At 40.0% G+C, this 24,617-nt stretch overlaps 4 protein-coding genes and 2 pseudogenes across 4 annotated transcripts; 4 read left to right on the forward strand and 2 right to left on the reverse strand.

Moving 5' to 3' along the window:
* Positions 1-2,688: 2,688 nt before the first annotated feature.
* LOC130826611 (50S ribosomal protein L2, chloroplastic-like) lies at positions 2,689-3,493 on the forward strand (the record flags this gene model as incomplete). Its single annotated transcript, XM_057692188.1, has 1 exon — positions 2,689-3,493. A coding segment is annotated over one exon (642 nt), but the record flags the coding sequence as incomplete, so codon positions are not given.
* Positions 3,494-4,902: 1,409 nt separating this feature from the next.
* On the forward strand, positions 4,903-10,320 carry LOC130826612 (photosystem II CP47 reaction center protein-like; annotated as a pseudogene).
* Positions 10,321-10,327: 7 nt separating this feature from the next.
* LOC130827048 (cytochrome c oxidase subunit 3) lies at positions 10,328-12,364 on the reverse strand. The gene has a single exon (XM_057692675.1). It carries the CDS (start codon positions 11,963-11,965, stop codon positions 11,168-11,170), a length of 798 nt encoding a protein of 265 aa, XP_057548658.1. The 5' UTR covers positions 11,966-12,364; the 3' UTR covers positions 10,328-11,167.
* Positions 12,365-12,577: 213 nt separating this feature from the next.
* LOC130827054 (putative ATP synthase protein YMF19) lies at positions 12,578-13,121 on the reverse strand. The gene has a single exon (XM_057692680.1). It carries the CDS (start codon positions 13,119-13,121, stop codon positions 12,642-12,644), a length of 480 nt encoding a protein of 159 aa, XP_057548663.1. The 3' UTR covers positions 12,578-12,641.
* Positions 13,122-21,471: 8,350 nt separating this feature from the next.
* Positions 21,472-22,316, forward strand: LOC130827057 (ribulose bisphosphate carboxylase large chain-like; the record flags this gene model as incomplete). Its single annotated transcript, XM_057692684.1, has 1 exon — positions 21,472-22,316. A coding segment is annotated over one exon (768 nt), but the record flags the coding sequence as incomplete, so codon positions are not given.
* A 140-nt stretch (positions 22,317-22,456) lies between these two features.
* Positions 22,457-24,610, forward strand: LOC130827041 (acetyl-coenzyme A carboxylase carboxyl transferase subunit beta, chloroplastic-like; annotated as a pseudogene).
* The last annotated feature ends 7 nt before the right edge of the window (positions 24,611-24,617 follow it).

Genomic DNA, 24,617 nt, shown 5'->3' on the forward strand with positions numbered 1-24,617 from the left:
TCGGGGAAGGAAAACGCTCAAAAGCTAGTGAATGACAAAACAAGTGAGGGTAGTGAGACTTAAAATGTTCGAGTAGAATCGGTTGTTTGCAAATGCCCAAGCTGTGGCACTGATGACTTTGTCCCCTTTTCCCGATTCTTTGACTATTGATTATGCCTTTTTCCTTACCTTATCCCTTTCCTGATGAAAAGGACAAAGAGTCCTCCCGCGAGGAAGCTCCTGGGAATACCATTGGTAAGAATGAGGCCAAGCCAATCTCTCCTGTTGATGGTTCATAAGCACTGCTAGTCCCGTAGAAGCTCTTAATGGCATAGTCGTTGCAACAAGAGTAAGCGCTGTGATCTTTTCCGCTGCCAGTCTTTTAACAGGGCGCTGATTGATCTACGTTTGCCAGGCCAGGAGTTGCAGTTGCCGCTCTTTCGGGTAAAGGCAGGCAGAGAGATGAAAGGACCACTTCACGCTGAGGTTCATAAAGGGAAATCCGGCCTCCTTGATCCTCGCCCCAAAGCCAACGCATGAGTTTGGCTCCATTAACCGCTAAAATCTTGTGCTCAATGAGGTCCCGGTACCTTCTTCTTGGAGCTAGGCTAAAACCCGTCCACATCTCCTGTCCGAACGATCATCTCCCGTCGTCCTTCCGGCTTGCTATCTCTTTATATCTCGAATCCCTCGTGATGGTAGGACTCTCTCTTCGCCTTGTCTGCTGATTAAATTGAAGACATCCTTCCTGCTTTTAGAGGCGCCATCTTTCTTAACTTAAGAAAAAACGTGACTTTCATAGGCCTCTAGGTGGTCTTTTACTGGTGCTCTGCCTGAAAATACGAGAATTTCGTTTTTGAGACTCCGTTTCATGCTTGAGGTACGCAGTAACTCGACTGTAAAGGAGAGGAAGGAATGAAAGACTCACGGAAAGCAAGACATCCAAGACTGAGAAAGATTAGTACGTACCTTACTTGTTCCAAGTAAGCAAATATAAATTTGGGTTAAGTAAGTCAACTACCTTTCCTAGGGTGTCTCCCGTTGGAGAGCATTTCTCTATACTTTAACAAGTAAACATCCTCGTTGACTCTGACGCCTTCGATCTAGTGGAATTAGTGGACGACTCTGAATGCGGAGTAAGAAACTACGCGTTTGTTTGATCGACAACTTGCTAGTCGACAGAAGGATTTTCAAACTCGATAGCTTACTGGCTTAACTAGTTTCTGGAACTCTGATAGCACTATCCTTCGCCCCTCAAAGTCTTTAGTAGGGCACTCCAGATTTCAATCGCGAATTCTCAGTTGGAAGATTCTTTGGAAGAAAGGTATTATACCTGGCTAGCAGGACTAAATGCTTAGTAAGCTGCCTGGAAAGGGGCATGTGGGAAGGAAGTTGCCTTTCGACTTACTTTAGAAGGCGGGGATATAGGCAAGCTTTAGCTTGATTCTTTTCTCGATTGATAGAAAGACGTATTGTAGTCTAAATAGTGTTTTGAACCTTGTTCGCACAAGTGAGATGACCGCCTGTGTGGTAGGGACCGAGAAGTCCCTTATCTATTAAGTGGGGTGCATCTACTGGGAAAGCGTCCAACTCAACATGTCCGATGCGAGATAATACTGGTACGCTACTATAGGTGTGTTACTTGCCGTACGAATTAATCCCCGCCTGATCTATTGCTCATAATCAAATCAAAGGGCGTAGCAAATGGGCTAGCTATTCCGCTTCGTGCAAAGAGAAAAGAGAACTCTTCCGTTGGTTACTACCTTAGGGCATTCCGCCTTCGAGTGGATCCAAGGTACGGGAAAGACAGGACCATACCTGCTTCCTTATCTTCTTATTCCCCCATTCCGTGGATTAGTTCCAACATCAAGACCGGTGGAGGAGAACTCAAGTCAATGCGCTTACCAACTTCTTATCGACCTTCAAATCCCTTATCTAGACAGGATAAGAGCAATTGAACCCCCCTCCTATTGTCTATTCCTCCTCCTGGCTTACCGCCGGTGGGCATTAACTAGACCTGTTCTCATAGCTATCTATTGATGCTCTCGGCATAGGAAGTCTCGCCGGTTGTTAACAAAGCGGCATGGAAGGAAGCAAAGATGAACCGGCTTGAGGGAAAAAAAATATGAATTTGAGGGTGTGTCCTTAAGACCAAAGTACCTTCTCTTCTAATCCTGCTACGAAATGTCGATTTTCAGGCGAACTTCCAAGATAAGGTTTTGAGCCAATCGAGTAAGCGAGGACCTGTATCGGTCCCTGCTGCCGCAGGTGATGAAGTAGCAGCGAGTAGAATTATCTCCACACCTTCATGAACAGAGACCCCTATGAATGACAAGTATCAACAACTCAGAAACCTCATCCCTACCCTCTACCAGCTTAGACAGAAGAAAATGGAAAGTGTTCTAGCAACTACTTTCTTCGAAGTAGTGATCTTGTGGCGACTGGTTAAATGAAGAGATTAAGTCAGTGTTCATTGTTCTATTTGTGTCTAATGTTCGGCTTAGCTGAACAAGCTTAGTCGAGATTGAGTTGGTGTTGAGTCTACCGCACCGAAGGTTTACGTCAAGTTGAGCTTCAAGCGAACTATTGGAGTAGATAAGTTTCCTTTCGGGCCTATTATCTTGAAGGTTTGAGTTCGGCAGCTTGTTGTTTAGTTCCATTAGCCTAACAGCTACCTTTATCAGAGATAACCAAGTCGTATTCAAATAAAAAAGCCTTCATGAACGGAATGAAAAAGACATATATGGTAGAATCGTAACCATAGAATACGACCCTAATCGAAATGCATACATTTGTCTCATACACTATGGGGATGGTGAGAAGAGATATATTTTACATCCCCGAGGGGCTATAATTGGAGATACCATTGTTTCTGGTACAGAAGTTCCTATAAAAATGGGAAATGCCTTACCTTTGACCGATATGCCCTTAGGCACGGCCATACATAACATAGAAATCACACTTGGAAAGGGTGGACAATTAGCTAGAGCAGCGGGTGCTGTAGCGAAACTGATTGCAAAAGAGGGGAAATCGGCCACATTAAAATTACCTTCTGGGGAGGTACGTTTGATATCCAAAAACTGCTCAGCAACAGTCGGACAAGTGGGAAATGTTGGAGTGAACCAGAAAAGGTTGGGTAGAGCCGGATCTAAGCGTTGGCTAGGTAAGCGTCCTGTAGTAAGAGGAGTAGTTATGAACCCTGTAGACCATCCCCATGGGGGTGGTGAGGGGAGGGCCCCAATTGGTAGAAAAAACCCCACAACCCCTTGGGGTTATCCTGCACTTGGAAGAAGAAGTAGAAAAAGGAATAAATATAGTGATAATTTTATTATTCGTCGACGTAGTAAATAGGAAAGAAAATGAAAATAGAATTAGTTTCTTCGTCTTTACATAAAAAAAAAAAACAAAATATAGGAGTAATTAACTGTGACACGTTCACTAAAAAAAAATCCTTTTGTAGCGAATCATTTATTAAGAAAAATTGAGAAGCTTAACACAAAGGCGGAAAAAGAAATAATAGTAACTTGGTCACGGGCATCTACCATTATACCCACAATGATTGGCCACACAATTGCTATCCATAATGGAAGAGAACACTTGCCTATTTACATAACGGATCGTATGGTAGGTCATAAATTAGGCGAATTTGCACCAACTCTAAATTTCCGGGGACACGCAAAAAACGATAATAAATCTCGTCGTTAAGTTTAACCAATTTTTGTATTTATTAATTATTTATTATTATAGTTTTATAGTTAATTTTTTTATTTTTATATAGTTAAAATTAATATAATAAATATAGATGCTTATCCTTTATTAATGGAGGTAAACTTTATGGGTTTGTTTAAAAAAAAAAAAAGAATTTACTAAACTTATTGAACTTACTTTTCATTGATGTATCATATCATCGAGATTCAACTCAAATCACGATGTAATTTTCTTGTTCTTGAATGGGTCTCTTGAAATTTTGAGGTTTATGCTCTACTCCGGGTAACGATCTGCCCGATTTCGATTTGCCCATATAGAACAAATGTTTCCAATACCGCTTGTTTTTTTTTGTTAAAATTCCCCTTTTTTATTTACTTCATATCTTTTCTTTCGTCAATTTCCATATTCAACAGATTAATTACTTTCATTCAAATCATTAAAGTTGAGAGCGCTATTTTTAATTTCAAATCGAAAAAATTAAGAGTTAAAGTAAATAACCTATATAATACAAGCAGTAATTTTTAATATATTCCCGATTGGGATTGGGGTTTTTATAAACGGAGCCTGGATACTTCATTTTATTGGTCCAACCGAGCCAACCATAAATTATTCTAAGTGATAATATTAACCTGAATCCCCCTAAAACTAAAAAACGGATCGAATTGCATTTCACGCTCCAAATTTTGGATGATTTAATCAATCTTTCTTGGGCGAAATGGAGGATATCTCAATCGGGAGAGATAATGGGGAAATCCCATATGACCCAATATATCTGACAAGTCGCACTATACGTCAACCCAAGATGCATCTTCCTCTCCAGGACTTCGAAAGGGAACTTTTGGAACACCAATAGGCATTAAATGAAAGAAAAAATAATTAAGGTTATTGTTTTTATAATATCACCCATTATTATATTTTCTGCATAGATTAGAAAGGTTTAGTTTAAGAAAAAATTCTTACCAATATAGCCTTCCAATAATGAACAAGTATGAAAGCATTTACTGATAGAAGATGGTATCAACTCCCCATTGCGTATTGCTACTTATCGGGTATAGAATAGATTTGTTTCTCTTTGTTCCTACAAACATAATTGTTCTATTATTACCAACCGAATAGAAGAAACATTAACCCTTGTTGCTAGATAATCGATTGAACAAAAGGGATCCATTGCATAGTTATAGTCTTTTCCAATGCAATAAAGTTACATAGTGTAATTTTTCTTTGATATAAGGGGTATTTCCATGGGTTTGCCTTGGTATCGTGTTCATACCGTCGTATTGAATGATCCTGGTCGGTTGATTTCTGTCCATATCATGCATACAGCTCTGGTTGCTGGTTGGGCTGGTTCGATGGCTCTATATGAATTAGCAGTTTTTGATCCCTCTGACCCCGTTCTTGATCCAATGTGGAGACAGGGTATGTTCGTTATACCTTTCATGACCCGTTTAGGAATAACCAATTCATGGGGCGGTTGGAGTATTACAGGGGGGACTATAACGGATCCCGGCATTTGGAGTTACGAAGGTGTGGCTGGCGCGCATATTGTGTTTTCTGGCTTGTGCTTTTTGGCAGCTATTTGGCATTGGGTGTATTGGGATCTAGAAATATTTTGTGATGAACGTACAGGAAAACCTTCTTTGGATTTGCCTAAGATTTTTGGAATTCATTTATTTCTTTCGGGGGTGGCTTGTTTTGGTTTTGGTGCATTTCATGTAACAGGCTTGTACGGTCCCGGAATCTGGGTGTCCGACCCTTATGGACTAACTGGAAAAGTACAACCTGTAAGTCCAGCATGGGGTGTGGAAGGTTTTGACCCTTTTGTTCCAGGAGGAATAGCTTCTCATCATATTGCTGCAGGGACATTAGGCATATTAGCCGGTCTATTCCATCTTAGTGTCCGGCCGCCTCAACGTCTATACAAAGGGTTATGTATGGGCAATATTGAAACCGTTCTTTCTAGTAGTATCGCTGCGGTCTTTTTTGCAGCTTTTGTTGTTGCTGGAACTATGTGGTACGGTTCAGCAACTACTCCAATAGAATTATTCGGCCCCACCCGTTATCAATGGGATCAAGGATACTTTCAGCAAGAAATATACCGACGGGTAAGTGCTGGACTAGGCGAAAATCAAAGTTTATCAGAAGCTTGGTCGAAAATTCCTGAGAAATTCGCTTTTTATGATTACATTGGTAATAATCCGGCGAAAGGAGGATTATTTAGAGCGGGCTCAATGGATAACGGCGATGGAATAGCTGTTGGATGGTTAGGACACCCTGTTTTTAGAGATAAAGAAGGACGTGAACTTTTTGTACGCCGTATGCCTACTTTTTTTGAAACCTTTCCGGTCGTTTTGATCGACGGGGACGGAATTGTTCGAGCTGATGTTCCTTTTAGAAGAGCGGAATCTAAGTATAGCGTTGAACAAGTAGGTGTAACTGTTGAGTTTTATGGTGGCGAACTCAACGGAGTCAGTTATAGTGATCCTGCTACTGTGAAAAAATATGCTAGACGTGCTCAATTAGGTGAAATTTTCGAATTAGACCGTGCTACTTTGAAATCAGATGGTGTTTTTCGTAGTAGTCCGAGGGGTTGGTTTACCTTTGGACATGCTTCCTTTGCCCTACTATTCTTCTTCGGACACATCTGGCATGGGTCGCGAACTTTGTTCCGAGATGTTTTTGCCGGTATTGACCCCGATTTGGATGTTCAAGTAGAATTTGGCGCATTCCAAAAAATTGGAGATCCAACTACAAGAAGACAAGGAGTTTAATACAACATTGCTTTGTTATTTTTTGTGATTTGGCATAGGATACTGGAGCAATCTTAATTTGAATCACCGCCCCTTTTTTACTCTTTCCCTTTTATCATTATCGGGAAAATAATTTCAAGTAAACAGGTATGGAAGCTATAATTGTAAACCACAATCAAATATATGGAAGCATTGGTTTATACATTTCTATTAGTCTCTACTCTAGGGAGAATTTTTTTCGCTATCTTTTTTCGGGAACCTCCTAAAGTTCCAACTAAAAAGTAAAAAGTTGAAATAATTTTTCATTACTTCAACTAATCTCCGTGTTCCTCGAAGGGATCTCTTAGTTGTTGAGAGGGTTGCCCAAAAGCGGTATATAAAGCATACCCAGTAAAACTTACAAGTAAACCAGATATAAAGATGGCGACTAGAGTTGCTGTTTCCATTATTATCTAATTTTAAGACCACAGTGGATCTATGATAAAATCATTTATTTACAACGGAATGGTATACAAAGTCAACAGATCTCAATGAATATAATCAGATTTATGGCTACACAAACTGTTGAGGGTAGTTCTAGATCTCGTCCAAAACCTACTACCGTAGGGGCTTTATTGAAACCGTTGAATTCGGAATATGGTAAAGTAGCTCCTGGGTGGGGAACTACTCCTTTAATGGGAGTTGCAATGGCTTTATTTGCAGTATTCCTATCTATTATTTTGGAAATTTATAATTCTTCCGTTTTATTGGATGGAATTTCAATGAATTAAATCCACAAGAAAATGAAATCAAAAAGAACCAACAAGTTTTAGCCTTTCAATACAAAGTGAATTTTTAGGGCTCCGATTTCTATTTCTAAATTCCCTTTTGGTAGTTCGATCGTGAAATTTCTTTCTTTCTGTATTTCCGGAATATGAGTGTGTGACTTGGTATAATTGATCCTATTGATAATACAGAAAATGAGTCTGTCATCTTACCCTGATGGAGATGGTTCTACCTCGTCGGATATTTCTTTTGGTATCTGAAACACGGAATAGCTTAAATAGATTAAGAAATATTTGAACTATGATTCATATTTAATATTTAGACCTCGAGATCGGATTCAAAAAAATTTGCTTTTCAAAGAAAGAATTATAAGTTATAAATCGAAAGATTTTTATTATTTCAAACTCCTTTGTATGACTATTTTGTGTAATCAACAGACAAATTTTTTTGTATTATTAGTCATAATACCTATCCTATATGATTGAATCAGTGATGATACAACGGTTCTTACTCAAGGAATCTTTGTGCTTAACTTTAGGATTTTATTGAATTATCGTGGTTCTAGTATGAATCTGGGGGTTCAAGCGATTCATAGGGTCTTAACAAGAGAAATTCCTATCAATGATAAAAAAAGCAAAAAGCGGTATTAGGCACAAAAAAAAGAAATCAAAGAAAAATAGGAAAAGAGAATATTCAAGAAGCCTGTAGTAACAATTAAGAGAAAGACAACTGAGCTGACTTGATATTTTGGCATTATCACCACAAAGAAGAACTGTCGGATTTTTATTCCTTTCTATCTTCCGAATCTGAATAGGGGATTAAGAAGTTTTCAACTTTCTATTCTATAATCCCTTTTCATTTTAATTCAGTATTTGGGTGTGTCTGCTTGAGCTGTACGAGATGAAAGTCTCATATACGGTTCTTAGGGGGGGGATTCGAAGGTTACCTATCTCAATAAAGTCTATGATTGGTTCGAAGAACGTCTCGAGATTCAGGCGATTGCGGATGATATAACTAGTAAATATGTTCCTCCTCATGTTAAAATATTTTATTGTCTAGGCGGAATTACTCTTACTTGTTTTTTAGTACAAGTAGCTACGGGGTTTGCTATGACTTTTTACTATCGTCCAACCGTTACTGAGGCTTTTGCTTCTGTTCAATATATAATGACTGAAGCTAACTTTGGTTGGTTAATACGATCAGTTCATCGGTGGTCGGCGAGTATGATGGTTCTAATGATGATCCTGCATGTATTTCGTGTGTATCTCACCGGTGGGTTTAAAAACCTCGAGAATTTACTTGGGTTACAGGTGTGGTTCTAGGTGTATTGACCGCGTCTTTTGGTGTAACCGGTTATTCCTTACCTTGGGATCAAATTGGATATTGGGCAGTAAAAATTGTAACAGGCGTACCGGACGCTATTCCTGTAATAGGATCGCCTTTGGTAGAGTTATTGCGTGGGAGTGCTAGTGTGGGACAATCCACTTTGACTCGTTTTTATAGTTTACACACTTTTGTATTGCCTCTTCTTACTGCTGTATTTATGTTAATGCACTTTCTAATGATACGTAAACAGGGTATTTCTGGGCCCTTATAGAATAGCAAAGTTATATCATAGCTATTTGTAATCAATCATTTATCACTTGTAGAAAGAACAACAGTATTTCATTGCTACATGTATGGATTATTATTTTCAATAATCCATGTATTTGGACATTTTCCTTCAACTCCATAATTTTGTATTTAGTTATTTAACATAACATCACTAGTTGAAGGTAATTCTCCGAAATTAAAATGGATTATGGGAGTGTGTGACTTGAACTATTGATTAGGCCGTGCAGGTATATCTTCTTTTCTGCCACATTGAAATTCATAATCCAATGTGTCTTTTGTCCAACCACCGTATAAGTCAGTTTTATATAGAGGGTAGGCTGGTTCCTTTGAAGAAATTCTATTCTATGATCAACCCTGAATCATGTCATGCATGAACAGGCTCCGTAAGATCCAGTTGAATGTTTGATTTTGCATGATATAACCCAGATTTTTTTAATTTTTTTAATATATATATTTTCTATTAACTAATAGTTTGAATAGTATTGAAATGCATTCATTTCCTCGGCATTGACCTGATCTATGATACTATCGGAGTGAAACAAGGGATCTAAAGAACAATAGAGACTGGCTATATTAGTAACAAGTGAACCCTTTGATTTGTAATATATGTAATTCTACATTTTATAGAAACTCAAAATCTCCAAATAGTTTGGAAATAAACAACAATCACAAGGTATGAGACGACCCAAAAAGCATTTGATCATAATAAACTTTGTAAGCCTACTTGGGTATTGAGCTTTTATTTGTAAGAGCGAAATTCCTTTCTTTCCATGGATAAGTATGACTTCGGAAAGGGAGGTTTAAGAAAGGGGTTCTTACAGAGAACCTTTTATATGGATAAAATATATTATGGATCCATTTGGTTCTTTTAATTCTTGCTCGAGCCGGATGATGAAAAATTATCATGTCCGGTTCTTTCGGGGGATGAATTGAATCTATAAGAATTCACCTATCCTAATAACAAAAAAACCTGACTTAAATGATCCTGTATTAAGAGCTAAATTAGCGAAAGGTATGGGGCATAATTATTATGGGGAGCCCGCATGGCCTAATGATCTTTTATATATTTTTCCTGTAGTGATTTTAGGTACTATTGCGTGTAACGTAGGATTAGCGGTTTTAGAACCATCAATGATTGGTGAGCCGGCGGATCCGTTTGCAACTCCTTTGGAAATATTACCTGAATGGTATTTCTTTCCTGTATTTCAAATACTTCGTACAGTACCAAATAAGTTATTAGGCGTTCTTTTAATGGTTTCAGTACCTGCGGGATTACTAACAGTTCCTTTTTTAGAGAATGTGAATAAATTCCAAAACCCATTTCGTCGTCCAGTAGCTACAACTGTTTTTTTGGTTGGTACTGTAGTAGCCCTTTGGTTAGGTATTGGAGCAACATTACCCATTGATAAATCCCTAACTTTAGGTCTTTTTTAAATTGATTCAATTGTGAAATAACACAAGGTCTGTATCTAGGGAATAGTCGCTTCAAAGTGAATTTTCCCTAGATACATCTATTCAATTGAATTTTGTATTGAATTCATTTTTTTTTTTCAGCAATAAAATATTTTAGCAATTATTTTAGAAAGATCATTAGTATATAGTTTAGTAGAATGATTATCCTTGTCGTTGTTTATGTTTTGGGTTAGAACAAATTACTATAATTCGTCCCCGTCGGCGGATCAGTCGACATTTTTCACAAATTTGACGAACAGAAGCCCTTATTTTCATATTTGTTATTCTTTAGTTTTAATTTTGAATCTATTTTTTGGAAGAAAATAAGTTTCTTGATATTTTGAACCTTGAATTCTATTTTTGTAGAAAGGAATAAGGAATGTTGAAAAACGGCTTAATCGTTTGAATCTTTGTTGCGGAGTCTATAAATTATACGACCTCTGGTTGAATCATAACGGCTTACTTCAATCTTAACTCTATCTCCCGGTAGGATTCGTATAGAACTACGTCGTATCCTTCCCGAAACATAACCTAGAATCAGATCTTCATTATCTAAACGAACCCAGAACATACCATTAGGAAGTGATCATCTTTTTAGGTTGAGGACCCGCATTTATTCGATGCTTCAGCGGAAAAGCGGCTTAAAATAATGCAAGTTCTCCAGGAAATGGAGGATAATCGTGAAGTCTTCCTCCAACTATCAGCCAATAAGAAACCACCATCGCACCACTTAACTGTAACCGTACACGATTGGGAGAGGAGGGGGAGACCTTAAGCCGTGTACTTTCCCAAAACATTAGTTGATCCATTAGGTTCTTCGATTTGTTCAGAAAAGAAACGAGAGACAAGAAAACATCTTTTGATTCGTTCCTTACTCTAACAAGTAAGCAAGTCAACTACCTTCATATACCTCCCCACCAATAGATAGAGACAAATAAGAATAACCAAACCACGTCTACAAAATGCCAGTACCATGCGGCTGCTTCAAAGCCAACGTGATGTTCCTTGGTCATCTGACCAAAATATTGGCGAATACCACATATAATCAAGAAAATAGTACCTATAATCACATGAAAACCATGAAAGCCTGTTGCTAAGAAAAAGGTCGAACCATAAATACTATCCGAAATAGTGAAGGGTGCTTGATAATATTCCATTCCTTGAAAGCCGGTGAATACTAGAGCCAGTAAAACGGTAGCTACTAGAGCGTAAACTGCTCGTTTTTGCTTCCCCGCGAGTATAGCATGATGAGCCCAAGTTACGGCAGCTCCGGATGAAAGAAGAATAAGGGTATTAAGAAAAGGGATTTCCCGAGGATCTAAAACCCCAATCCCTTTTGGGGGCCAAATACCTCCGATCTCTACCGCGGGTGCCAAAGAAGAATGAGAAAAAGCCCAAAAAAAAGCAAAAAAGAACATAACCTCCGATACGATGAACAAAATAAAACCATATCGAAGTCCTAATTGTACGACTTTGGTATGATGTCCTTCTAACGTGGATTCGCGTAGAACATCACGCCACCATACAAACATGGTATATAGGATAAAAAGAGGGCCAAAACTTAGAAGTGTTTCACCCCCTGGAAATGAGTGCATGTACATCACACCTCCTACGGTCATTGCCAAAGCTCCGAGTGAACCCGAAATAGGCCATGGACTTGGATCTACCAAATGAAAAGAATGCCGTTGAGATTCAATCATAAAGCACTTTGCCTCAGTTGTGTGTAAACCCCCCCTTCACCCCCGCCCCCTAAAGTGGAAAAGAGGGGTTATTTTGTTTTGGGTCTCATTTTATTTATTTCTATCTGAAAAAAAAAAGAAATAGGAAGGGATGGCTCTTTCATTGCATTGATAGAAGTCTAACTAGAAAAAAAGGATCCCTCTATTCCTTCGAGAAGAAAATAGTTGGTTTGGCCGACGCACTACGTGGGAAAATGGACCTTCTTTTTTTTATTTTTTTTTTGAAGCAAGCAAGTATTGGGAACGCCTTCTAATCGACCTGAACAACATAGACTTTATCGACGACAGTTTTAAGGGGAAGTTGCTGTATGATAGAATGCGGAGATAGCCTCTCATTAAGTTTCACTCTTCTAAAGTCATCGCTAATTAAGGGCTGCTCCAATACAGGAATGTCCGGAACAAAAACCGGAGGTTCTTGCACCCACCCCATATCGGGGCCCTCCTCGTTGACTTGAGGTTGGTAGAGAAAAGCCATCGAACCAGATTATTTGTCATAATAAAAATGGAGATTGTATCCTTTACTGTTCGGACAGACACATCGGAAACTGGCCTATCCCGAAAAAACAACAACCCCTACATAAGGGAGTATACTCCAACCCCATTCAAAAAATGAATGAGAGAATGGAGAAAATCCCGTTCATATTTTCAAACTTCCTTGGCCGTGTAGACCATGGATTAGCATTATGTCATTCTTACAAGTGATCACCCATCCAGGATTGGAAGAAGTGCTATATGAAGACTTCGAGATCAAATAGAAAATGTTTCTTTCCATTCCTCGTGAGCCACTTATTTCTCCGAAACAAGGGATCAAAGATATTTTCTTCCTTTTTCCAAATAAGTCGGCGGCCTTACACCATTGGGATACTTCGAATAAACTAGAGTACATATAGGATACACCTGTGCTAAACCCCTTTCTCAAGATATCTTCCAAACTCTTGGGGTCCTTGCTTTGGATGTTGTTCCCCCGGTGTGAAAGCAGTTTATTTCGTAGTTTTAGAATTCTGCTGATCCCAAGTACTCCATCTCTATCATTGCATATTAGAATATAGAAAGTAAAGAAGAAGAGGCATGACCAGAAGAATTGTGTGAAATAAGTAAATTGATCCAGTTGAGGCATAAGAATCTTTGATTTTGAATGATTCCCCCCAGACAGCTTAACTCCGTCAAGCCTCTAGAAATGGTGGTTAAAGTATGGTTAGGTGGTTGGTTTTTTACCAAGAACGAAATGGGGCAGGCATCCTTTGTTTGAGCCCTTTTTCCAAGACCGGTTACATAGAAAGATCCTTCACTGCACACTTTCTATCTGTCTATTTAATAGGATCCGTGCTATCGGAGAGAGAACAAGAGGAGGTTCAGTTAAAAAGATTGACTGCGCAATCCATTCAGAATCTCTTTTTCTTCTTCTTCATATACGCAATTTCGATAAGAGTCTAGCCAGCTCGTAGCTATTATATGCATTGGAGTGACGAGGTATTGATTGCACTTTCTAGCCGGCCGCTTTCTTGGAATTCATTCATAGGGCGCTTTCAGTTAGTTATACTTCTAACACTATAAAAACAAATATAACAAGCGTGCGATACAAAACATCAATCTACGGAAAAACGAATTGATTTACTATTGAGTGCAACCCCGTAACTATGGGTAGTTCAGGTGCGCTTAAAGTCTTATATAAGGCATGCCGACGTTGCCACCGACAAACGTTTGACTTTGACTGTGAAAAGCTCCAAATAGGCACACGGTAGGTTTAGAGGAAATAAAAAAGGCGATGATTTTAAATTCAATAGTCTACAAGCCTGCCTCTGAGAGCGAAGTTGGAAGAATCTCTGTTGCCGTATCCGATGATGCTAGCGCAGTCAGAAGAATGGGTCAAGTGGGAATTGATTCGTTTAAGTTTCCGAAGTAAGTTCGCCTAGTTTTAGGTTTTAGCAACTGCGCAAGTAGCAGGTTCACTAGTCACTTACGAGAATCTTTCAATCGCACTTGCATTATAGGAGTCGGAGGGGGTTTCCGAAGGGGTCGCCTGGAGGCGATTGTTATAGGATCTATTTCGTATCCGTCCGGCGGTAAGAGGGAGTTCTTTCTTTCGTCTGTCTTAATAGTGTCTTTTTTGTTCTTCTTGTTCTCGATAGGGAATACACGGATATACTAGTCTAGGAGTACGCTTTTCTTAGTGTGGACATGCTTTTATGATTGCTTTCCTTATCATAACTTTCCCTTACTAGAAGGAGTGAGAGAGCTATGGGTATGGCTCACGAACGGTTATAGCACCTGCCTCGTTCATAGGTGAGCGAGTACGAATAAGAGGCAATTCTCTTTCTGCTCAAAGATTCTGTTGCACCTAGTCAGCCACTGACGAAAGACCTCAGGATCTAAACTTCCATCATATTCAGGCAACTCAAGGTTAAGATCCCTTAACTCATCCTTATACCTCCTTTTGTGATGATAGCTATCTTCATCTGAACTAGAAGACACTCCACCACTAGTATCAAACTCTGCTTCATTTGTCACTACAGGGGACCTCCTATCATTAACTTGAAGAATGTTCCGTTTTTCAGTGATACCTTCTAACAACCTCTGCATTACAGCCTGTTGATTCTGCATAGCAGCTTGCTGATTCTCCAAAGCTGCAATCTTGGCTTGCTCTAGAGTCATCTTTCTTCTAAAGTTGCTAGGCATCTCAAAATGTTGAGATGATTCTCCTTCCTGGTCCATCTCTACTGAAATTGGATGCTGCTTCAAGATCTGTCTGTATTACTGCACATGGGGTCACCTTGTCTCAAACCTTTCCTTGCTTTAAAAGGTAATGCCAATTCACTTACTTGAAACAAGTAAGGCACATTTATGTGTTAAAAAAAAAGCTCGTGAACCATAACTAATGAGACACTTCATCAACTGATGGAAGAAAGAAATGCAGACTCGTAGGAATGCATTGACAGCAGGTTTTTGGAAATAGAATAAATAGGATACGTACGGAATTAACTGAGAGAAAGATTGGAAGTCCTCCTGCAGTAGGGAAGAAGAAAGAGAATTCCTTGCTTCGAGTGAGCCAACAAATACAAATAAAGGAAAGAAGGGCAAGGCGCCCCAGACTAAAGGCTAGGGAGATGGTCCCAGACCCGGAAAACTATTCCCTCGCTCTAAAATGACCCTAGAAGAGAATTCTCCGATATGCAATTAGAAGGTAAAGTCCTAAAGAAAGTGAAGCTCATTCTCCTAGAAGAGAATTCTCCTCTACGGATTGAACTGCTTTCGGAATGGACCAATGGTTGGCTTACGCGACTTCCAAGATTGACAAGAATAGAAAGACTGGACGAACAGAGACTGCTTGAAGGGCTGATAGGATTGAACTCAAAGGAAAAAAAAAGCGCCCTTAGACGAAGAATAAGATAAAGGCTAGGGGCCTACTTTTCATACTTCCTTACGAAATTGGAGAGGATTAGACCACTACACGGAAAGAACAGACAGACAGATACGAATCCCATCCCAGCATCTAGCGTGAAATCAGATATGAGAGTACGACTCCGTACCCCTAGAATCATAAGAAACAATTGATGGTTGATAGACTAACTAATTACTTAATTGAATTGCCATGCTCTAATCAAGGAGCGACCAATGAAAATAGAGTTACAAGTTATAGGGCGAAGGACTCTGATCCTGGGTTTTTGAACATCAAGCTTGTGGCCAGGCCTCTCTCTTCCTTCTTGCTTCACACCAGCTATTGTGACCCAATTAACTTAAGAAACCAGCCAAGCAATGGCCTTGTTATTTATAAGGGGTGCGGCTATGCCGTGTTCTCGGTGTATGCGTGAAGTGAATCTTCTATACCGTCCATAGTTTGCGGGCAATTCATCTTCATGCATTTTGGACCGTTGTCGCTAGAGATTGCACTTAGTGCTAGGCTTCCGCTGTCTAGAACGGATGCTGAAACTGAACGTACTGGAGAGAATTTTTGTTAAAGACTACACCTATCGAAAAAGTAAAAGTAAACCTTTCCAACCTGTTGAGTTACTTCGTTCCTTTGGACCCTGACGTAAACAGACGCCATAGCTTTTGTAACCCGTGCTTATTACTTTTACAATGATTTCTATCCTCGAATCAAAAAATGTCAGCTTTGCCATCTTTCTGAGAAGGTAGCTGTATGAACGAAGCCGGCGAGATCGGAGTAACTGGAGCCTTGGGAGTTTGAGTAGACCGTTCGGAAACAACTCTTTCAAAACTAGGTGTAGGTAGCAAAGCCAAAGCTTGGAGTGGGCTGAACTTCATACTGGAGGGTTTCCATTGAGGCCTTCAAGGTTTCCACTGAGAATCATGATGAGGACTCAATTCTTGATCAAGCTTACTACTTATCCAGCCCGAAAGTTGCCGATTGACAAAGTTTTTTCTTTGAGCATGGGGCAGACTGATCAGTAATGGAATGGAACGAGAGCCTTTAGTGCCCACGCTTTAGCCTTTCGGTAGGTAGAGCATCCCATCCATAGGGGCTTCATCCACTATCCCCTACTCCAGCGAAAGCTATTGTAGCTGTTCTTAGTCCTGCTAAACCAGAATCTGCTATTTGGTCTCTTTCTTCAAGCAAATCTGCTCCTTCTAGAGAAAAAGCTGCTTTTAAAGTAGCGGCTACTAAGGTATAAGGTAAAGGTAGGAGCTGTTTTTGCCTCAGTCTTCTATTCTGTAGCTCCTACGAAAGCATTTGTTGCAGCTGCTGTTCCCGATAAAAAAGCATCCAGCAGCGCCATTAGATGGTACGCGGAGCTGCTGTTCGATTTCACGTCTCAAGCTAACTTTTGTGATTCTCTCTATGCCGTAGGTTCATTGTTCAATCTTAAAGGATTTCTTTCTCAGTTATCTTGTAATAAAACAAAGTATAAGAAGGTATAGGCGATTGCTCAACTCTTAGTTGGTATACCGAGTCTGAGGACGAAAGAGTCTTCCTACGTTCTTTGCAGGCTGCCTTCTCTTCTCCTTGATCAATCCCTTGCCTAATGCCTACTGAAAATGGGAGTGTCATGAGCGTATCCCATACCCATAGTCGTTCAATCCAAGGTGAATTGCACTATCGACTCTTCGTACTTGAGTTTCAAAGGAGCTTGTTAAGCATGGTCATCACTACAGAGAACTTCACCAAAAACCTCTTTTCCACGAAAGAAGGGATGCCAGTTTTTATTGAATCTCTTGCTAGCCTTGTGAATGAAATATTTTCTAAGTGTTCAATCAGACGATGTTTGAAAGAAGGACGTAACCAGTGCTAGTTGAATCAGCCCTTACTCTTCTCCTAGTCAGTGTAAAAGTAAGCGCTCTTTCCCTACCCGCTGTTACTGCTCGAGTAGGAGTTCTTGGAGATGAAAAGAGAGGAATGAGATGCAGCGCTTAGGTCCCTCTCCTTTCAGTCGAGTCACTTCATCCCTCTCGTCTTCTGCACCGGCTACTGGTGGAGCTCCTGGGAAAAGAAGAAGGTATATACCAAGAGATGATATGCCAACAGCAGATGATTTCAAAATGAGTCAAAGAAGATCTTTTTGCAGCGGCCACAGCGGATGCTAACACTGGACTTGCTTGCATCTCTCTCAAGAGTAAAAAGAAATCCCCTATTCGCTGCCCTTTCTTGGTCACCAAGCATTCGTTCAGAGGAGAGGTCCACTTTGATAGTCATAAAGGCCCCTTCCCTGTTTTCTTTCTAAAGCTATCCATTCTTATCAGGTCCTGTCGAACCAGGAGATCAATTCGTCACCTCTAAATGAGAAATTGGATAAGCGGTTTGAACAAGGATTGAAGCTGCTTCAGTAGATTGCTGAGAATAATGAATCAAATTCACACGCCGCTCATGAACCAAAACGAAAGTCGATTTCGATTTTCTCTTTCCGCTCAACCAGTGCTTTATGAAGGGATTAACCTGATTGATCTATTCTTGCCCCTGGGGCGGATGGGATTGATTGATTCTAAACCCGCTTCGACTTCTTCGTAACCACGATCTGCAAATGAGAACTATTTGTTTAAGGAGGAGGAGGCCTCTCTAATTGATCAAAGGCCCTCTGACTTAGGTCGGATCGGAATCTATCTGTCTTTCTACGCGACAAGGGATGCCCCGGATACTACCTCCCCTCCTTGACATGCCTTCTATGACTCCCCCGTTGGAGCAGATCTTTCGGCCGCTAAGCGTACTGAGTAAGGGCTGGTTCGGCTTGGATGATTGGGCTAGAGATAGCTTGGCTTTGTTTACGCCTCTTCTATTTTCCGGTATTGGTCCTTGTCTTGAGTAAAGGCATTGGGAAAAGGCCTTACTTCTTTTCGTAGTTAGAAAGACAGGTGATAATCCTAATCTATCTCTCTTAGTTCTCTGGAAACGGTCCTTCCATCCTAAATAAAATGTGTTCTTTTCGTTGCTCCCCTTCCTTGGCAAGTGGAATAAGATCAGGAAGAAGCGAGTTGTAGCCTTAATCTGTGCTGTGTATGGAGCTAATCTACTGTACTTCCTTGATCTTACCTTATTTACTTAGTTCAATAAAAGAGAGAACACAGAGGCTATTTACTTTACTTAACTTATTAAATTAAAGTAGTTCTGAAAGTCTATCCATACATAATATGTTATGGACTAATCCAAGGGTGCTTAATTAGCTCCCGCCCTCCTGCCTTTCGGTTGGGAGCACTGCCTTCTGACGATCACCCTGTCCTTACTCAATCCCTTCTTTCTCTTTTCGCTGTTGTCTTTGTTCTTGGCCAATCCATCCTAAATCAACTGTTCTTGGTCCAGCCAGCTTTGGTGTGGTTCTTATCGGTTTAGGATCCCTAACTCTCGAATCCAATCCCTCTCCGTTGGGGTTTGGGGTTACGGCGCGATGCCAGCCTTTAATAGAATATCCCCCGTCCCTGCCTTTAGTGATTAGTGATTGGGCTCGCCCTGTAAGTAAGTAAAGGATCTGTCTCTGTTCTTCTCTCTCTTCTGGTTGTCTTCTCGCGTCTGAGTGCCCCTTTTTCGGGGTGATATCGGCCTTTTCTATCTCCTCACAGGGCAAAGCCATTAGGGGTGTCAATCTATCTGCCATTGGTGGGGCCAATCGCATTCAGCAGTGACATCAAAATGTGCTAAAAACCCTCATCAAGGGCCATTACTGAACCGGCTAAAAGCCTCGAAAAACGGCCATTCAACAAAGATTGGATTTGACTGGAAAGACGTTAAAGACGAACCGCCAATGCTGGAACCGCACCCCATAGCGGCACCGTTTGCCATTCATTCATGAACTGGCACTGGCTTTCATCTAGTTCCAACGATTCCTACTTACTCTTATTTCACACTTTCCGGAAAATTCCATAACCCCAGGACACTAAATCAAGATCTATTCTAATTGAAGGGGGCAAAGGCACCCAAAGCTCATTGGGCTTTCAGAGGCATAAGAGGAAAGAGCGGACCAGCTAACCTAACTGCAAAGAAAGCAGTCGCAGCCGGGGATATCCTCTTTTTTGCTGGATGTCGTCTTTGCGCACCAACAGGAGTAGGTCCTTGGTTGTTTCAGTACATTCAGTTCCAAGTCAATTCAATTCAGTTCGCGTAGTTCGTAGCCATCGTTCTAGGACAGAACTTGTATTAGAAGGATTCATTAACTGTAAATCTGGCAATTCCTACCAGGATGGTGGGTCAGAGCAGAGGCCCTCTCTTTAGGGCAGGAATAGCGGGAAAGGGCAAGTCAGGCATGGAATCACGCTAAGGTAAGGTTTCTAATCCATCTAGAATAGGATCCACTCTAGATATTTGATTTTCCACTTATGCCTTCAAGCAAGGCTGACTGAATAAAGAAATGGAACATGGGAGCGGTTGTGGGTAGCAGCTACAAAACCACCGGGAAAAGGGCAATTACCATTAGAATGGTGGATTGGAAGAGGAAGGCCTATTGCAAGCGAAAATCCCGGGAAAACGCTAAAGAGTTGTTTTTCCATCTTCGTTATGGAAAGGATTTACTATTGCAACGAAAAATCCCGAGAAAACGCTAACTTTGCCGAGCTTCTTTCTTCCTTCCTTGGCTCAGAAGAGTGACTTTCGTTCCTATCCAACTCATGAGAATGCTTTCACTCATCCCCGGCTTAGCCGAGTCTTCATTCCCTTGCCTTTGGTTCACCCCAAGACTCAGTGATAAGATATACGCGGTAAGCCGACTCCCTTCTTTACTGCAAAGTAGACTGCTTACTATAGGGAATACCCGGATTAGATTGAGCCTTTCCTGTCCAAGATCTTATTTTCTTTCAAAGCTAAGCCTTCACTAAGCCCTTAAAAAGGTTTAATGGCTTTAAGCACCTATAGAGTCAGGCTTTTCTGAGCTCCAACATGCTTTGCACTAAGTAAGTAAACAACCTTCGCCTAGCGGAAACCCCTGCTTTTCGGCCGTAATCGCGTGCTTGACCAAGGCATTCAATGGTAATGGATTCTACCCTGAATCGGGAGCGGGCGAAGACACGCAGCTTTCACTTTCAAGGTACACAGTCACGTGCGGAGCAAAGAGGTATATATCATACTCATTTATACGCGCAAGGTGCGGCATCAGCCGGAACTAGGAGAGGATTTCCCTCAAACAAAGATGGGCGTGTCAGGAAACAATGTGAAGTCGCCCCTATTTCGCTGTCCAGGGAGCTGTTGACTAATGACCTAAAAAATGCGTGACGTTTGGGAAGCATGAGCCCCGTACCGACTCATTGGGATCCTAAGCATACAGACCTAAGGGATGGTTTTAAGACCGTCCACTGTCGTCACTTCAACTTGGCATTGGACTCAAGCCGGCTTCTACTGATTGACTATCGAAGTGCCCTTCAGGTCTCCACACTGAGGTTATACGTCAAAGATAAAAGACTCTGCTTGCGCAGCTTGGATACTCTTCCAAGGTAGGTAAGCGGGTGAACCCCCTCGTCTCCGGACCTAGACAGGTAATGTATCGTGCCAAAAGAAATGATAGCCCCCGCTCTACCTTCAGGTCCAGAGATTTCCCCACAAGGCAAAGGACCGCCCGCATGGGATGCGTACCGTTGTTACGATTGGCCGTTCGAAGTCTTATCCGGTACAACTAATCAGAACCACCAGGCAACGTGAATCTCACTCTATCATAAACAGCCAAAAAGCTGCTAAGCGAAACCTCACGGGCCGTCCCCTCCACAGAAAGGAAAGGAAAAGTTTATCCGCTCATAATGATTGTAGAGTATTTTTGGGTTGGAGGTCTAATAGTAGTCACATCAAGTCCTCCCCCTCTTACTCAGGGAGGAATACTCAAAATTCTCCATGAAAGAATGAAGAATGAAAAAAATTGTATCTAAGGTAAGAAGGATAGAGAGCCTCCGCCTGCGTTTTCAGATATGAGTGAGTGAGCGGCTTTTTCTGCTATGAATGAATGACCTCTCTATTTCTTTTCAAGCTTGCTCTTCAAACCGGCCTATCGCTTTCTTCTATGAAAAGGTTCTGTTACTAACATGTTTACTTCCATTGTGGGTAACGTATTTGGGTTCAAAGCTCTGCGTGCTCTACGTCAGGTGAAATCAAAGGGCATTATTTGAATGCTACCGCAGGTAATTGCGAAGAAATGATAAAAAGAGCTGTATTTGCTAGAGAGTTGGGAGTTCCAATCGTAATGCATGACTACTTAACAGGTGGATTCACTGCAAATACTAGCTTGGCTCAGTATTGCCGAGACAATGGTCTACTTCTTCACATCCACCGTGCAATGCACGCAGTTATTGATAGACAGAAGAATCATGGTATGCACTTCCGTGTACTAGCTAAAGCGTTACGTCTGTCTGGTGGAGACCATATTCATTCTGGTACCGTAGTAGGTAAGCTTGAAGGGGAAAGAGATATTACTTTAGGCTTTGTTGATTTACTACGTGATGATTATACTGAAAAAGACAGAAGTCGCGGTATCTTTTTCACTCAATCTTGGGTTTCCACACCTGGTGTTCTTCCTGTTGCTTCAGGAGGTATTCACGTTTGGCATATGCCTGCTCTAACCGAAATCTTCGGGGATGATTCTGTACTACAGTTTGGTGGAGGAACTTTAGGACACCCTTGGGGGAATGCACCGGGTGCTGTAGCGAATCGAGTAGCTCTAGAAGCATGTGTACAAGCTCGTAATGAGGGACGTGACCTTGCTCGCGAGGGTAATACAATTATTCGTGAAGCTGCTAAATGGAGTCCTGAACTAGCTGCTGCTTGTGAAGTATGGAAGGAAATCAAATTTGAATTCCCGGCAATGGATACAATTTAGTCTAAGTCATTAATGTTCGGTCTCTTAATTGAATTGTAATTAAACTCGGCCTAAAAAGGATTGAGCCGAATACAATTTTTGTATATATCTTGTATCTCTCTATTTATAGAAACTTCTTTTTATATACAAGCAAGATCTTCAATTCAAAATTGAATACTAAACAACTCAAACTTTCTATTATTGTCTTGGATCCACAATTAATCCTACGGATCCCTAGGATTGGTAGAATTGGTAGATTCTTATACATATTCCGTGGGTTCGGCCTATGACTGTGGATATCAAGTCAAGTATACGAACTCCTTCTACCTATCTTGTATATTGTCCTTTTCGTTCCGTATTAGAATAGAAACTTATTCGGTCTTATATTAGACGGGATTCGACGAAAAAAAAATTCTTCATTTCATAGAATAGAAGATATATTCTTTATTTTTTTTATATAAATTTGACCTGACCTTGGAAACTCTGCCTTTTTTCTTTTTCTTTAGAATTATTTCTAATTTTAAAGATAAAGAAAAAAGTTCTATCATATTCATATACAACGAAGTTATATCACGGATTTGTACAAGAAAGAATTACTTCTTTCAATAGAATATACTTAAGAATACTTAATAAAATTTCGTTAATAATCTGCGTGATTGGATCTAGATGCTTATTCTGACAAGAAATGTTCAAATTGATTTTCATCGAATGACTATTCATCTATTTTATTTTCATGCGAATAGGGGGCAAGAAAGCTCTATGAAAAAATGGTGGTTCAATTCGATGTTGTCTAAGAAAGGGTTCGAACATAAGTGTGGATTAAGTAAATCAATGGACAGTCTTGGTCCTATTGAAAATACCAGTAGAAAGGAAGATCCGAGTCTAAATGATACAGAAAAAAGCATTCATAGTTGGAGAAATGGTGACAATTCTAGTTACAGCAGTAATATTGATAATTTCTTTCGTGTCATGGACATTCCGAATTTCATCTCTGATGATACTTTTTTACTTATAGATAGTAGGGGGGACAGTTATTCCATATATTTTGATATTGAAAATAAAATTTTTGAGATTGATAACGATCATTCTTTTCTGAGTGAACTACAAAGTTATTTTTCGAATTATTGGACTTCAAGTTATCTGAACTCGAAATCTAAGAGTGACGATACTTATAACGATCGTTCCGGGTATTATACTAAAGATAGTTGGAATAATCACATTAATAATTGCATTGACAGTTATCTTCATAAGAAAATCAGTATTGGGAGTTCCATCCTAAGTGGTAGTGACAATTCCAGTGACAGTTACATTTTGAGTTACATTTTAAATGAAAGTGGAAATAGGAGTGATAATTTCAGTAAAAGAACGAGCACAAATGATAGTAATTTACCTAGAATAGAAAGTTCTAATAATCTTGATGTAACTCAAAAATATAAACATTTGTGGGTTCAATGTGAAAATTGTTATGCATTAAATTATAAGAAATTGCTTAAGTCAAAAATGGGTATTTGTGAACAATGTGGATATCATTTGAAAATTAATAGTTCAGATAGAATCGAACTTCTGATTGATCCGGGTACTTGGAATCCTATGGATGAAGATATGGTCTCTATGGATCCTATTGAATTTCATTCAGAGGAGGAAGCTTATAAAGATCGTATTGATTCTTATCAAACAAAGACAGGTTTAACTGAAGCTGTTCAAACAGGTATAGGTCAAATAAATGGTATTTCTATAGCAATTGGGGTTATGGATTTTGAGTTTATGGGAGGTAGTATGGGATCTGTAGTAGGGGAAAAAATCACCCGGTTGATTGAATATGCTGCCAATAAAACCCTACCCCTTATTATAGTATGTGCTTCCGGGGGGGCACGCATGCAAGAAGGAAGCTTGAGCTTAATGCAAATGGCGAAAATCTCGTCTGTTTCATATGATTCTCAATCAAAAAAAAGTTATTCTATGTGTCAATCCTTACATCTCCTACTACTGGTGGGGTGACAGCCAGTTTTGGCATGTTGGGGGATATTTTTATTGCCGAACCTAATGCCTACATTGCATTTGCGGGTAAAAGAGTAATTGAACAAACATTGAATAAGACAGTACCTGAAGGTTCACAAGCAGCCGAATTTTTATTCCATAAAGGTTTATTTGATCCAATCGTACCACGTAATCTTTTAAAAGGCGTTCTAAGTGAGTTATTTCAACTGCATGCTTTTTTTCCTTTGAATCAAAATAAAGTCGCGGATTAAAGTAAATTATTTTATTTGTGTCAAAAAGTATTTTTTTTTATTGGAATCTATCGGAATAAAAGGAAAAACCAGAAATGAAGGATGGGGTTTTTTCATTGGCGATATCCTAATTTTTGAATAAAAAAAAAAAAAGAATTAAAAAATAGCTTT

Source organism: Amaranthus tricolor, chromosome 11, assembly GCF_026212465.1.
Source record: "Amaranthus tricolor cultivar Red isolate AtriRed21 chromosome 11, ASM2621246v1, whole genome shotgun sequence".
In the NCBI taxonomy this organism is placed as follows: Eukaryota; Viridiplantae; Streptophyta; class Magnoliopsida; order Caryophyllales; family Amaranthaceae; genus Amaranthus; species Amaranthus tricolor.

Bases quoted from the DNA above. Each gene is read 5' to 3' on its own strand.
- LOC130827048 (XM_057692675.1), bottom strand. From the start codon at position 11,965: ATGATTGAATCTCAACGGCATTCTTTTCATTTGGTAGATCCAAGTCCA.
- LOC130827054 (XM_057692680.1), bottom strand. From the start codon at position 13,121: ATGCCTCAACTGGATCAATTTACTTATTTCACACAATTCTTCTGGTCA.